Source organism: Schistocerca cancellata, chromosome 4 (assembly GCF_023864275.1).
Source record: "Schistocerca cancellata isolate TAMUIC-IGC-003103 chromosome 4, iqSchCanc2.1, whole genome shotgun sequence".
Taxonomy (NCBI): domain Eukaryota; kingdom Metazoa; phylum Arthropoda; class Insecta; order Orthoptera; family Acrididae; genus Schistocerca; species Schistocerca cancellata.
The window spans coordinates 636,674,191-636,690,774 of record NC_064629.1 but is presented as its reverse complement, the minus strand read 5'-3'; the positions used below and the strand labels follow the sequence as shown (position 1 = coordinate 636,690,774).

Sequence of the window (16,584 nt, the reverse complement as noted above, 5' to 3'; positions counted from 1 at the left end):
CCCCTTGCCCTGGGAACTTTTGACAGGAATATGAAAGGATAACATGAACAATTTCATGTTTCTTTTTATTTTTTATTTATTTTTTTATTATTATAACTGTAGCATATATATGTAGCTGTGAACACTCTTAATTGCTAATTTCTAAAATTTTAGATTAATGTTGCTTCACTGCAATGGAATGTGTCATGGATCTTTTCCCTTCAAGAAATACGTATAGATGCTCTTTTAGTAAAACTGTTCTTTAGATGACGTGTAATGGACCTTGCTCCACTGAAGAGGATGACAACAACATCGTACAAAGTGAGTTCAGTAAAAAGTCTAGTAAGGCATGCCACTGCAACTGCAAGTCAAGAAGCAACTAAGTATTAGATGAATTTCAACCATAATAATAATTTACTCATATTCTAATATTCTTTGGTTTACATTTTCAAAGTTGTTATCAGAATAATACCACTGAATCTTACCAAGAAAATCCACCATTCTTAACCTTGAGTGCATGGTAATTTTTTCTGTTGCTGCTGTTGTTAACTGTAATTCTGAAGAGATATTCTGGTCACCTGTGCTGCAATGAAAGAAATTTTTAAATAACCTACAACTATTTTGTTAGATATGATGCTGACATGAATGAGAGAAACCATAGGCCACTAGGTCATATAGCAAAAAATTAAATTTTTGTCAATGGAGTGCAGTGATCTAGTGCTATATTTATGTTAAAACCTAACGGATTGTATGATGTTTCAAAACCACTAACCTTGTAATAGTAATGCAGTATCCAAAAGAAGATGTATGTCCTCCTCATAAGAGAGAAGAATAATAATGTAACGAAAATGGGAACAAAAATGCATAATTACTGAGTTAATGCCACTATCACTGGTGAAATGTTACACTATTGTTGCATATCAGAGGGAATGAGTAGCCTAAAGGCCTTTGCTCATCATGGCATTGCAAGCTGTGCATGCTGAAAAATGCTTAGTTATTTGCGTCTCAACTGACAGGCTCTCAGTAGGCACACATGAATACTTGGTTTTTCACACAAATAAAAGTGAAAAGGTCTTAAGTCAAAGGAATATGCTCTTAAGTAATCTGTCAATCCAGTGAAGGCTATAATGTGTTTTAGGCAAAGGCACCCATACATTAGTTAATTGGGGGGGGGGGGGGGGGCGGCTATACCTTGGGGTATGGTGTTTCAGGTAAAAAAAAAAAAAAACCTGAATACACTATACTGCTTTCTTTCGCTGAGAGCTGTGGTTGGTGAGGTAGGGGGTGGGGTGGCGATGGGGACTGATTCCCTCTCCCTTTCTTCGTCTGTAGGAATGGGTGCCCCTTGTATTAGGATGCAGGTGAGAAGATAGATTGAAATGTGGGGCTAAACCAGCACTCAGGACACTAGAAACATTGCTCCTGTTTAATGTGTGAAGTTCTGGTCAGTAATTGTATCTGGAAAAATGTAAGGTTTAATTATATTTTTCAAATATTAATGGAGAATCTGTTTATGTCCACAAACATCCACTGGAAATGAACATTTTACATCCTGATCCTTGTGAATGTCACATGTACATGAATAACACAGTAGCTAGATGCAAAGCTAGGTATCATCTCACATTATTATAAGAAGCACCTGTATAATGTTATTCATGTAGAATAATGTGTAACAGTCAAAGACCGTACGTACTGCAGATGTTATGGATACATAATATGTTGCTATGACACCCTCCAGATTGTCACACATGTCAGTTTCATCTGCAGGCCTAAATGTGTGGTACTGGCTCTAGAATTTCAGTCCACAGCATTTAGTATTTATTGTTTCTCTATAGGAGCTACTCTTTTTAGACATGTGCTAGAGTTTAATATATACACTGGTGTGCAAAACTTAAGAACAAAAGTAACTTTTGCATGATGTGTCACTGCCAAGTAACAAAGCTTGATGAAACTTTGGCTATACATAGTAAGAACATCTAAAGTATTGTACAGAAGGTAACTGAAAGAAATATGCAGTGAGACAAACAGAAGTGATACTTCTATTGAAAGACAACAATTAAACTGAAGTCAATACAATTTATGATGATCCCCTGGCATTTCAAATGGTGGGACATGCTTCTTAATTGGGTGTGTGATCAACACAGATAACAATGCATGCTCTACAACATTCTTCCAAACTGGCTCAAGGTTGGTGAGGAGCTCTTGTGGTAGGGAATTCCTTTCCTCCATCAGCATGGTCAACAACTGCTGGATGATCATTAGTGTGTGTGGATGTGCTGTAGTATGTTTCCCCAATGCATCCCACACATGCCAAGAGCTCCTCCACTTGCACTGCTCAGTGCTGTCATGCATTGTCACCCATAAAAAAGAAGTTATGATCATATGTGCCACTGAAAAAAAAAACATGTGAGGAAGGATTACAATCATGTTGCCCAGTGGGTCTACCTTTTCAAAGATTTGGAGCTCAGTACGCCAATGAAACATTATGCTTCTCCGTACAGTAACACTTGGACCACCAAAATAATCATGTTCAACAATGTTCCTGCATACATTATGTGTTCCCACATCTTACCACATGAGTTTATGTCCAGCATTATTAAACCTAGTTGTTTTGGTAGTGCAAGTGTTATGATGTGGGGAGACATAATGTTAAATAAACATACTGACCTCCAAATCTTTGGACACGGCACACATGCCAGTCAGTGTTATAGTGACATTGTACTCCTCCCCCATGTGCATCTTTTAACTGATGCATATGGCTCTGATTTAATTTTTATGGATGACAATGTGCAAACACATCAAGCAGCACAGGAGGAGGAGCTCTCAGAGTGAGGTGATACTGGGCAAATGGACTGGCCTGATCATACTTCCAGATTAAATCCCATCTAGCACATGCGGGATGTATTGTGGAGACATATTACAGCATGTCCACATGCATCAGTGACTGTACAGTTGTTGTCAATTGCAATGGTGGAGGAATGAAACACCCTGCTATCAGAACTACTTATCAACCTTGTGGCCAGTGGGAGAATACATTGCAGAGCATGCATTGCCATCCATGAGAATCATGTACTTTATCAAGAAGCATGTCCCACCTTTTGTAATCTTCAGGGAACCACCATGAATTGCAGTAACTTCAGTCTTATTATTGTCTTTGAATAAAATTATCATTTCTGTTCACCTCACTGCATATTTATTTTAGTTACCTCCTGTACTGCACTGTATTAGTTCTTTCTACATATGGTCCAAGTTTCATTGAGCTACGTGACTCAGCAGTGACACATCATGTGATAGGTGCTTTTGTCCTTAACCTATGCAGAAATTCTTGTGTCTGCACGGTCAGTGGTGGAGTCCTTAGATTTATTTTGGTATGATAATCTGATAGTATTCCTGATTAAATCAACACATTTACAAAGAGTTACAGGGTACCAAATGTTGACATATATGGCAACTCATGAGCTCTTTTATTTGTATACATTAGGCAGCACTTCACAACAGCAACAAGCTGACCTTTACTAACCACAAATAATGAATGGACCTACTCACAATGCCTGAACATGCAAATACTGTGCACACATGTTTCCAAGGTATTTAACCTCATATCACATTACTGTGCAATGTACTTACTAGTGTGACAGTTAAAACCAGTACATTTCTTTTTATTATGGCAAACATTATAATTCTGTGTGTACATTATAATTAACATTCTGCCATAGGCTTGTACTTATGCATCTGAGGGGTCCCACATTCACCCCCCAAAATTTTTTCTCTCCATATGAGGAGACATTTCCTGAAGTTTGCCTTTGAATATTGATACACCTTGCAAAAACAGACAAACAGCACACTTCATCTTTATTTTTCAAAATATCAAAAGATTGAAAGAAATAACTTTGATGAGGCGTGTAAGCTTTAAGCATTCCTCCTCTTTTACTTTTCGCAGCAGATTTATGAAAGTGAACCTCTTTACAGTATTGCTTATGGGTTTCTTTTTTGCCAGTTTGTGAACAATCAAACTTTATACACTCTAATGTAGCTTAGCTCAGAGATTCTGAGAAGCATTTAATTATTTCAGTATAATGGCTAGAGAACTAACCAGTGGTCACATTTAACTAGTAGCCACATGCCTTATTCTACTAAGGTAAGGTTTTGTACTGTTTACAGAAAATGGTATTTGCCTCCAAAATGGCCACTTCTGGAAGCTATATGTAAACCAAGCCGTTAGAATACCCAAAATTCATCCTGTAATGTGTCAGCTATCATTGCAGCAGTGTCAGCAGCCATATATTTGGTGAGAGTAATGTGATTAGCCCATTTATTGAATTTTATATAGCTGACTGGAAGCAGATATCCAAAAACTTTCATCTGTGTGCATTAGCCTTTATTATTTATTTCTTTAACTATACAAATATTTGAGGGGACTGTAGCCATGTATATATATATTTTATAGCACAATTTCATCCTACAATAAGTACCACTTTCATGCGATTGAAATAGGTCAATGAACACTGAAACAGATCAGTAGTGAATCAGCTTTCACAGTAGGATGTATGGGTATAGCTACTTACAGCAGCCAAAGCATTTAGTTTGTGTAAAGGCATTATTTTATTATATGTTTCCAGAATTACTCAAACTTAGTAACAGTGCTAATGTGCATTTAATGCTTGGGGCAGAAACCTGTCTGAAACAGGAAATAAATTATGTGTGATATAAATAATGGAAAGGTGGCTGTAACCTAATAATGCTGGTAGCATATTTATTGCCATTGAAATCTTGGAAGTGACTAAGTAGATAAATACAGAGTCAGAATGCAAGATAAGTATTAAAGGCAAGCCACAAGCAGTAATTCACCACTTACATTAACAATATGAGAGTAACATAATTGACTAATCAATATGTGACAACTCTAGCATTTCTTTAACTTTTTATGATCTTTGACCTTTCTGTTCTTGTTATCTTGCTAATCTTGTTTGTAACATGATTTTTTGGCTGTGTGTAATAAAAGTGAATACAGGGCTATTACAAATGATTGAAGCAATTTCATAAATTCACTGTAGCTCCATTCATTGACACATGGTCACGACACACTACAGATACGTAGAAAAACTCATAAAGTTTTGTTCGGCTGAAGCCGCACTTCAGGTTTCTGCCGCCAGAGCGCTCGAGAGCGCAGTGAGACAAAATGGCGACAGGAGCCGAGAAAGCGTATGTCGTGCTTGAAATGCACTCACATCAGTCAGTGATAACAGTGAAACAACACTTCAGGACGAAGTTCAACAAAGATCCACCAACTGCTAACTCCATTCGGCGATTGTATGCACAGTTTAAAGCTTCTGGATGCCTCCGTAAGGGGAAATCAGTGGGTCGGCCTGCAGTGAGTGAAGAAAGGGTTGAACACGTGTATCTGGACATGCTGGAAAATTGGCTCATGCCACAACTGGAGACCGACAGCACCGACTTCATCTTTCAACAGGATGGTGCTCCACCGCACTTCCATCATGATGTTCCGCAGTTCTTAAACAGGAGATTGGAAAACCGATGGATTGGTCATGGTGGAGATCATGATCAGCAATTCATGTCATGGCCTCCACGCTCTCCCGACTTAACCCCATGCGATTTCTTTCTGTGGGGTTATGTGAAAGATTCAATGTTTAAACCTCCTCTACCACGAAATGTGTCAGAACTGCGAGCTCGCATCAACGATGCTTTCGAACTCATTGATGGGGACATGCTGCGCCGAGTGTGGGAGGAACTTGATTATCGGCTTGATGTCTGCTGAATCACTAAAGGGGCACATATCAAACATTTGTGAATGCCTAAAAATTTTTTTTGAGTTTTTGTATGTATGTGCAAAGCATTGTGAAAATATCTCAAATAATAAAGTTATTGTAGAGCTGTGAAATCGCTTCAATCATTTGTAATAACCCTGTACTATCATACCAATTACCTGAATAAGAAACTGTTGTTTTGTGGATAGGTTGTTTGCCATGATTTGCTTGGATACCTTCCACTTATGGCTGTATGCCATATACAGCATCTACTCATTGTGCTGCCAGCTGCAGTACAAGACCCACGCTGTCACCTCCAGCGTGACTATACTTGACTACATCACAAAGGATGTTTGTCACTGACTATTCTTCAGGCTTAGTGTTTTTAATCAACAAGGGATCAGATGACAGCATGCTGACAGCCATGTACTCCAAGGGCATCCATAAAAGGGGACAAGCAGCCCCTCACCCTAGCTCTCAGGGAAAGGAAAAAATATAGTGCAGGCATGTATTTTTCTTTCAATAAACTGATTTAAAATTCAGTATTATGTTGTTTTTTTAATAGGGTTGACACTGGAACTTTTTATGGCTACTTAAAAGTTAGCATTTGTATTCCAAAGTATTAAAAATACTCCATACCCCTGGGTCTGCCCCCCACCGCCTCCCCTATAAACTATCATATGGACACAATGAATTTACTCTCTGGATGCAAATCAAGCCAGTATGCTCCATATAATGGCAGTCCATGATTCCATCATAAGCAAATATAGTCACAAGACTTTGGTTTGACATTGGCCTCACCGATCAGTGCAAGTGGACATCTGTGTTAACTGCCATTGGTCAACCAATTTCGGGGACAGACTGCCTCACACAAGCTGCTCTGACTATGAATTTACAAAATACTTGCCTGATACATATCATTTGCAACTGAGTATCCAAGCTCCATAACAATGAAGATGATTATGCAACAGTCAAGCCTGAAACAGTTGGGTTATGTATGGAAAACAATGTGTTAGAAGGTACCCTGAAGGCCACAAATGTGAACTACAAGCAAACTGCAAACCATTAGAAATCTTAACACATCTTCACAATGCGACATTGCCTTTCATACAGCAGTGTCATTGGAAACATAACATATCATCTCTATTGAGGTCAAAGTTGACTGTAACAGTGAAGTTGGATGCATATAACAGGTCTAGGTGAAACGAAGTTAATAGATGGATATTTCTACCAGTCCCTAGTTCTGCTATGACAGTTTTAGAGTCATTCAAAGAGGTGTGAGGTACCCTCACCATGCAATACTAGTTGGAGGTGACTTTAACCTACCAAAAACAGACTGCGATGCCTGTGGATTTGTTGTGGGGGATACAGATGGTCAGTCTTTGGAAGTACTTTTGAACATGTTTTCTTAAAACTGTCTTGAGCAGTTAGTTTGACAGTCCACACAAAATGGAAGTATCTTAGGTCTTGTGGCTACAAACAAGATGGACCTTATTGGCAGTATCAGTATAGAGATAGGGATTTCCATGATATCTTTATAGCAACTATGCTTATGAAAGTCAAGAAGGTTAGGACAGTGTTTCTGCTGGAAAGACCAGATATGCAGTTATCAGCATCTCATTTAGACACTGAAATGATATCATATACTTCCAATATCATGGACACAGAAAAATTATGGATGATGTTTAAGCAGATTGTAAATCTTACTCTGAAGAAGTATGTGCCTAGTAAGTAGATGAATGATGGAAAGAAAACCACCATTGTTTAACAACAAAATTTGGTAAATTCTGAGGAGGCAAAGACTGTTAAACTCTCTGTTCCAAAGGGTATGCACAAATGATGATAGGTAATGGTTAGTAGAGATTTGTACATCTGTGTAAAGATCTATGCATGAAGCATACAACAACTACTGCTGTCATACCCTAGTAAAGGATCTGATTGAGAACCCAAGAAAATTCTGGTCCTATGTAAAATCACTAAGAGGTCTAAGACATCCATCCACTCACTCACAGGCCTGTCCGGTGTGGCAGTTGAAGACAGCAAAATGAAAGTTGGAGTTTTAAATTTCACATTTAAGAAATTGTTCACATAAGAGAACCATACAAACATATAGACATTTGACCATCAAACAGACTCCTGTATGGACAACATAGTAATATACACCTCTAGCATGGAGAAACAACTGAAAGAGTTGAAAGCAAATAAGGTGCCAGGTCTATACAGAATCTCAATTTGATTTTACAAGGAGTTCCCTACAGCAATGGCCCCTTAACTATCTTGCTTTTATCACAAATCTCTTGCCTTGTGCAGGTCCTCAGTGACTGGAAAAAAAGTGTAGGTAACTCCTGTATACAGGGTAAGTCACTAACTATTGCCACCAAGAATAACTCCGAAAGTATGATAGGAGCTGAAAAGTTTGTGGGACAAAAGTTGCATGGGACCACGGGGGCCATAATACGACGTTGGTTTTTGTTGCTAGGTGGGGTCAATTTAGAGATATGAAGGTCAACTTTGTTTTTTTAAATGGAATGCTATAGTTTGATAATTATTTTCTGATGGCAGCTATTGAGACGAATCCAGTGATGTGTAACAGACTCACCCTGTATAAGAAGGATAAAAGAACAGATCTGGAAAATTATAGACCAATATCCATAAGATGCTGCAAAATCCTTGAACATATTCTCAGTTCAAATATAACCAATTTTCTTGAGGCCAAGACGCTTATGTTGATGAATCAGCATGGTTTTAGAGTGCATCACTTGTGAAAAACAAGCTTGCCCTTTTCTCACATGACATCCTGGAAACTATGGTTGAAGAGCAACAGGTAGATTCCATATTTCTTGTGCAGACTGTTAATAAAGTCATGAGCACATGGAACAGGTTGTGGTTCAAAGGCTTCTTAAGTGCTAGAACACATCATATTGTTGTTGATGGTGAGTGTTGATCAGGGTATCATCAGTAGAGCTCCATGGAAGTGTGATAGGACCACTGTTATTTTCTATATACATGACTGATCTGGCAGACAGGGTGGGCAACAATCTGTGGTTGTTTGCTGATGATTCCATGGTGTACAGGAAAGTGTGTTTGTTGAGTGACTGTAACAAGATAATAACCGACTTAGACAAAATTTCTAGTTGGTGTGATAAATGATAGCTATCTTAAATGTAGAAAAATGTAAATTAAGATGAGTAGGAAAAACAAACCTGTAATGTTTGGATGCAGCATTAGTAGTGTCCTGCATCATTTAAATATCTGGGCATAACATTGGAAAGTGATATGAAATGGTATAAATATGTGAGGATTGTTGTAGGGAAGGTGAATGGTCTACTTCTATTTATTGGAAGAATTTTAGGAAAGTGTGGTTCACCTGTAAAGGAGACGACATACATGTCAAATATCAAAATTCCCATGTCTCCCTGACAAAACCATCACTAGAGACTGCGTGTAAGAAGTCATCAATCTGACTGATGAGGAACTGAGTGGTGATGTGGTTTCAGTTCTGGAGAAGGGACTTAACTTTGCTCCCTTCCCTAATTACACATTGGTTGCAGACATCATCAGTGCAGTTGAACAAGTTGTGGCGTGACTACTGCCTGAAGCACTGGAAGAAGTATGCCATGAAACCTGCCGTGCTCTGACGAATATTTTGGGACCTGAGAGGGTGCACTGAGATTGTTGTCTTACCTGGTGATGAAGGACTACACTGAGAAGGTGCAGAGCTGCTAGATGATGACTTCTATGGGAAGACCAATGCTGACCCCACTAAGAAGGTGGAGAACAAGACTAGGGCTCTTCTCAATGTTGATAATGTTTGATGGGCGGAGTGCTCAACTGCACTGTCATCAGCATCTGTACAAAGACCCAATTTTTACACAGTCCAACATTTATGCAATGCAGTCTAGCCACTGTCATGAATGATCATGATGAAATGATGACAACACAAACATCCAGTCCACGGGCAGAGAAAATCCTCAACCCGGCCAGGAATCGAACCCGGGACCCTGTGATCCAGAGGCAGCAACGTTAGCCACTAGACCTCGAGCTGTAGATGCTCTTCTCAATGATGTGGATTTACCAGAGGGTGTCTCCAAGAAACTGTTACCTCAAGGACCTGTACCACCATTATTTTATGGTCTCCGAAAAGTTCACAAAGATGAGTTGCCATTGCGTTCCATTGTCAGAAACACTGGGGCACCTACATATTTGCTGGCAAAATACCTGATGGAAATAGTAAGCCCTTAGTTGGGGAAATGCTCTCTTCAAATGCACAGTTCTATGGATTTTGTAAAATGCCTTAACAACTGCAGGGTGAAAGACTCAGATATCCTGGTGAATATTGACGTTGTTTCGTTATTCACCAGGGTACCTCTGTGAGAGTCACTAGAGGTTCTTGGTCAGAAATTTGACTGGAGGACCACCAAGCTTTTCAGGCATTCCTGGCTTCCATGTATTTTCTGTTTAATGGAGAATACTATGAACAAACAGAAGGAGTCACAATGGGCACCCTACTCTCACCTGTGGTCACGAATTTGTGTAGGGGATACTTTGAGGAGGAAGCTCTGGCATCATCCAAATGGAAACGCACATGTTTTTCCATTATGTGGGTGACACATTCATTGCCTGGTCCACTGGAATGGACAAACTCCTTGACTTCCTTACACATTTAAAATTCATACATCCCAACATCAAATTCAATGTGGAAACTGAAGCAGAAGGAAGATTACCATTCCTGGATGTCATGGTCAAGAGAAGAGGTGATGGCACCCTGGGCCACAGTGTGTATCGGAAGAAAACATACACTGACCCATATTTGCATACAGAGAGCTGCCACCACCCTTTGCAGAAGAATGAGGTACTAAAACAACTAGAACACAGGGTGCACACCATTTCAGATGCAGTGTCTGCTCAAGGAGCTGGAACACCTCAGAACTGTATTCCAAAAAAAAGAGTACCCAGAATCACAGAATCACACCAGAACAATCTGTGGAGATGGAAGAAGCCATGGAGGAAGAGGCAGCCACTACCTTCGTATGGTACACTGGCACATTATCAGGAAAAATTGGACGAATATTGAAGAAGCCCTAAGTAAAAACCGTCTTTTGCCCACCCAATAAAACTTGAGCATTATTGGGAAGAGTCAAAGATGATGATCTCAGCTTGTGGAAGGCTGACATATACCAGATTCTATGTCAATGTGGGAAGACATATGTAGCACAAACAATGCACTCCATCAAATGTTTTTGCAGAGAACACCTTAGACACACTCAACTGTGTATCCCAAAAAATCAACGGTCACCGAGCACTGTTAGTCCGAGAATCATGCGATGGAGTATAAACATACCAGGATCTTGGCACAGACTTCCCAATATTGGGACAGCATCATTAGAGAGGCCCTAGAAATTCATACCATGGATGATGTGGTTATAATGGCAGCAAGGACTGGGAACCAGCACTGACTTAAATTAAGAAGATTCTCAGCAAACAAAATGACCTGGCAATTAGGGCGGACAGAGAGCTCACATCAACACCATCACAAACACTGATGCTAGTGTCTCCATGACTGCTGATGTGTGGCCACGGTTGCTGACCATGGACAGAGCGTCTCATGGGAGCATGGAATATCAGAGGATATTAGTTGGTCGCATGCCCGCAGGGTCTCAGTTCATCAGTGCACCTGACGATGGCAACATGTTTGATTGCTGAAATATTGTGCCTGTTGGAGACTATGAGCTGGCAGTACATCTGTGGAATTTTCAGTCTACAAATACACTGGGAGAAACTGAGGACTCACAAATGTATATTGACTCTGTGGGTCTACTGCCTTGCACAGTTAGTGCTAATAAATGTATTCTCACATATGTGGATGAGTTTATCGCAATTTCATTGGTTGTTACCAGCCCAAGCTGCTAACAACCAGATATTTATTTAGAATTCACAATACCTTTTTGAAACATTTGGCACACCCCAATGTTTCATGATGTATAATGCTACCACCTTTATGTCTATCAAGTTTACACATTTTTGCCTTGATATGGGAATCTATCTTACAACAATACCCTTTTATCCTAAATCTTCATACAGAGAGAGAATTAATCACAGCTTGAAATCTGCAATAATTGCTTACCATAGCAGCAATCAAGGTGGATGGGACCATTCATTGCATTGGCTCATGATGGCCTTTGGTACTACTTAGCATGAGAGTGACAAAATTGCTCCGGCCAGTCTCAGTTGGTTATAGGTTAGCCACCACTCTTTGCAATTTTTAGTTTATTGAGGACTTGTTACCAGAGAACATCAATTCTCATCAGGAGATTCCAAAGTGGTGGTTGGCAGAAAAGAATATTTTTCGAGTCTATAAAAGAGAACATAAACACTATAATCAAACAAGGCAGACAAAACTTACTGAATTGGGGACGGGGGATGTTCATTAAGGACTATCAAGGAAACAGTAAGGCAATGGAGAGGATCAGAAAAAAGTTGCTGCTGCATTTAAAGGGACCCTTGGAGGTCAGTGGATTCCTTAAAACTATTATAGGGAACTTAAAGGACTTTGGAACTGGCAAACAGATTATAGCTCACCTCTCCCAGATAAAACCACATCCTCAGGGCAAGTAAGGGCGATGGACAAAATCAAAGGAGGATGGGGGACAGAGTGGGCAGCAATCTGTGGTTGTTTGCTGATGATGCTGTAGTGTACAGGAAGATGTCTTGATTGAGGGACTGTTGGAGGGTACAAGATGGTGTAAACAACATTTCTTGTTGGCATAGTGAATGGCAGCTATCTTAAATGTAGAAAAATGTAAGTTAATGCAGATGAGCAGGAAAAACAAATCTGTAGTGTATGGATACAGGATTAGTAGTGTCCTGCTTGACACAGTCACGTCATTTAAATATTTGGGTGTAACGTTGCAAAGTGATATGAAATGGAATGAGATGTGAAAACTGCAGTTGGAAAGGTGAATGGTCAACTTATACTTATCAGGAGAATTTTAGGAAAGTATAGTTCATCTGTAAAGGAGACTGCATATGCAATGCTACTGCAACCTGTTCTTGAGTACTGATTGAATCTTTGGGATGCATACTAGGTCAGATTAAAAGAAGACAATGAAGCAATTCAGAGGTAGGCTGCTAGATTTGTTACTGGTAGATTTGAACAACATGCAGATGTTACAGAGATGCTTTGGGAACACAAATGGGAATCCATGGAGGGAAGGTAATGTTCTTCTCAAGGAACACTATTGAGAAAATTTAGAGAACTGGCATTTGAAGCTGACTGCAGCATGATTCCATTGGTACCAACATACATTTTGTGTAAGGACCATGAGGATAAGATATAAGAAATTAGGGCTAATGAGGAGGCATATGCACAGTCAGTTTTCCTTTGCCCTATTTGCAAATGGAGTAGGAAAGGAAATGACTAGTAGTGGTACAGGGTATCCTCTGCCATGCATCACACGCTGGATTATGGAGTTTTTATGTAAATCTAGATGCAAATGCTGCGAAATCACTGGTCATGACCACACATGCAACAGTGCAACATAATGTAACACCCTTGGTTCACTTGTTTCTTTAAGTATCTTTCACATTGCACCAGAATGATTCCATGACACCAAAGTTATTTTTGTAGAGATGTTTCAGGATGGAACCACATGCTGTTCAGACAATCAATGCTCTTCACCACTCATGTCATTCTAGTGATGATTATTGTATGGTAAACACCTGAACAATCCTGGATAGGTACCCAATACCAAACATCCAGGATTTCACAAGGGCTCTGATGGGTGTGACTATTTATAATGTGTTTTATTGCTGAAAAGCATATAGTCCAATTCCAGTGGCAATCAGTGACACACATAAAACTGGAATGATGATGATGTGTGGACTGTTTGAGTTTTCTGTTATGCCTTTCAGGCTTAAAAATGCATCCCAGAAGGGGCACTGTTTTTTGGGTGGTGTTCAAAGGAGCCTTCCATTTTGCTTCGATTACCTCACTAAGATACTAGTAGTTTCTAAAAATGCCCAGTTAGATAAAAATCACTTAAAGGAGGTACAACAGAGGTTAACTGACAATGGAATTACATTAAACAAGGACAAGTGTATTGTCATGAACCTGTGATAACTTGGCCATAAAGTATTAGAGCATGGCATTACAGCCTTACCTGGGAAGTTTGATACTTCATGTGCCTTGAGTGGTTGCAGAATTATCAACAACTGGGGTATTTCTTTGGCATGGTAAATTTTTACAGACCCCATGTCCCAAGAACCTCTACAACACAAATGACTTTCAAACATACACTGGCAGGCCACAACACATCAGGCAAGCATCCTCTCCATTGGAGATGGAAAAACTGCTTTCAAGGACTTACAAGAAAGTCATGCTGAAGCTGTGGCACTCGCTCACCCCTCTCCTGAGGTGAGCTTATCTTTGGTTGTTGCTGTCACCAAGTACGCTATTGGTACAGCACTATATATAAAACTGAATGGACATTAGCTATTTCTGAGTTTCTCCAAAAACTGCAGCCCAGCCAAACACATTGGAACACGTATGGCAGGGAGCTTTTAGTGATCTATGGGAGAGTCCGCAACATTTCTGCCCACTTGTTGAGCCCCAACCTGTTACCATTTATAGTGACATAAAACCCATTGTGTCAGCATTCCAAAAGACCAGCAGCAAGTGCTCTCTATACCAGTTCTGACACATTGAATACATCTGAAAATTTACAATGGACATCTGACTCAATGGTATCTACAAACATACTGAGTCATGATATCATGCCTCTGTTTCAACAGATGGTTTTTAACATTATTTACATGCTGGAACAGCCTGAGACCATTGCCACAGTCAAACAGATGATTGATCAATTCATATGGCCTTCAGACAGGAAAGATGCATGTACACAGAGTGCCAATACAACAAGATTGGACATCATGTGCACACAGATGTGGGGCATTTTCTGGCATCAGTGATGAGGTTCGAGCACACTCACATTGATGCTGAGTCCTCTTCCCCTGTATGAAGGCTACAGGTATATAGTCATGGCGGTGGAGAGATGCATGTGGTGGGCAGAGACTGTTTCGATCAAGGACACATCTGCTGACATGACTGTTAGGACATCTGTCAAGACCTGGTTGGGATGTTTCAATCACCATCCCCTCATCACTACAAACTGAGGATGGCAATTTGAGTCACACCTTTTCAATGAACTGTCAAAACTGTGTGGTTTCCATTGTCATTGTACAATGAACTACCACTCAGCAAGCAATGGCAAGCCTCCCTAACGTACCACAATGATGCTTGGACTCAAGTGTTGCCCCTCACTCTGCTAGGACTATGACCAAGCTTCAGAATGGACCTCTGTTTGCCATCAGCAGAGATGGTGTAAAGCAAACCTCTGGGCATCCCAGCAGATTTTCACAATTGCTCACCTCTATCAAATGAGTTGCAGCTTCCCCACCTGGTACAGCAACTGAGGAATCATGTAGCATGGATACATCAGCCTCCTGTGTCACACCATGAATCTCACACAGTTTTCAAGCATAAGGCTCTAGCAGACTGCTCTCACATCATGCTTTGGACAGATCTAGCCTGCCCACCAATACAGTTTCCCTGCTCCAGACCCTTCCCAGTTTTGTGGTGTGGGAAACACATGATGGATATTGTCAAAGCTACAAGTGCACCAAAGGCTTCATCAAATGAGTTAAGCCTGCCTGGATATTACCACCAACTTATAACAGTGCCATGCCAACACCAGAGGGTCAATACTGCTTGCTCCTACCTCGATGTCTTTTACCAATGGCACACCTTCTGACCTCCACTCCCCAGAATCAGCAGTGTCACCTACTACAATTAGATGTCCGTCATGCCCAGTCATCCACAAACAAAATGGCTGTGCAGTCAACTCCAAATTCCTCTTTATTCCCAGTGCTCTGTACTTTGGGGTGGGTGGAGAATGTGTAGGAGTGACATAATTGACTAATAAACATGTTACAAGTGCAGTGTTTCTTTAACAATTTATGCTCTTTGATTGTTCTGTTCTTGTTAGCTTGCTAATGTTTTGCATTGTGATTTTTTCGCAGTATGTAATAAAAGTGATTATTCTCATACTGATATGTAGATGCTAGTTTTCCTACGACCAGCCCAATCAAGAATTAAGGCAGTGGAACACTTCAGAGAAAGCTTGGATACTATCATGCCATACTGATAGAAAAAATTGGGTCTACCAGCTATAGATTGGAAGATGCTTGTGTTTGTAACAAGAGGAATGAACAAAGGTTCATGTGAGAAAAAAAAAACCTCTAAATTACCTTGATCCAGCTTGTGAGGGAAACCTACCAGCACACTAGAAATCCTGGGAACAGATATATCATTCGCCTTGACTTAGTGAATCTACAGGGATCAATAAGTGATCATAAGAATATTACAGAGTTCATGCTCACTTATGTACAACTAAATTTTAAGCTAGACAAGAGAATGCTAGCAGCTGCCTAATCAGCCAATGACAAACATTCAGCTCTGACAAGGAAAAGTTGCCAAGGGAAAGTTAGGAGCTATATGGCACAAATTCATAAGAATTGTAGGCTATGTGCCACACAAGATTTTTCCAAGGAGCATAATGAGGAATGAGGAGGAACCTTTATGGTTTGATAATCATATTTAAAATCTACTCGCAAAGTAGGGAGAGCTGCATAGCAGATTTAAATGCAGCCAAATTCTGTACAACAAAGAAAACCTGAATAAAATCAAAATAAGTGTAAAGAGAGTTATGAGAGAAATTTTCAATGAACTGGAAAGCAAGATCTTATCTACAAAGTTGATAGAAACCCCAAAAAAATTTCCTAT

General features: G+C 39.9%; 1 protein-coding gene across 1 annotated transcript in view; it reads right to left on the bottom strand.

Moving 5' to 3' along the window:
* Window positions 1–200: 200 nt before the first annotated feature.
* The window catches only part of LOC126184358 (uncharacterized), a 77,951-nt gene continuing 61,567 nt past the window's right edge, over window positions 201–16,584 (bottom strand). Inside the window, exons 7-8 of the mRNA XM_049926738.1 lie at window positions 465–562; window positions 201–340 (exon numbers count right to left, since the gene is read on the bottom strand). Of these exons, the coding sequence (XP_049782695.1) occupies window positions 201–340; window positions 465–562 (238 nt within the window). The remainder of the gene's footprint in view (window positions 341–464; window positions 563–16,584) is intronic.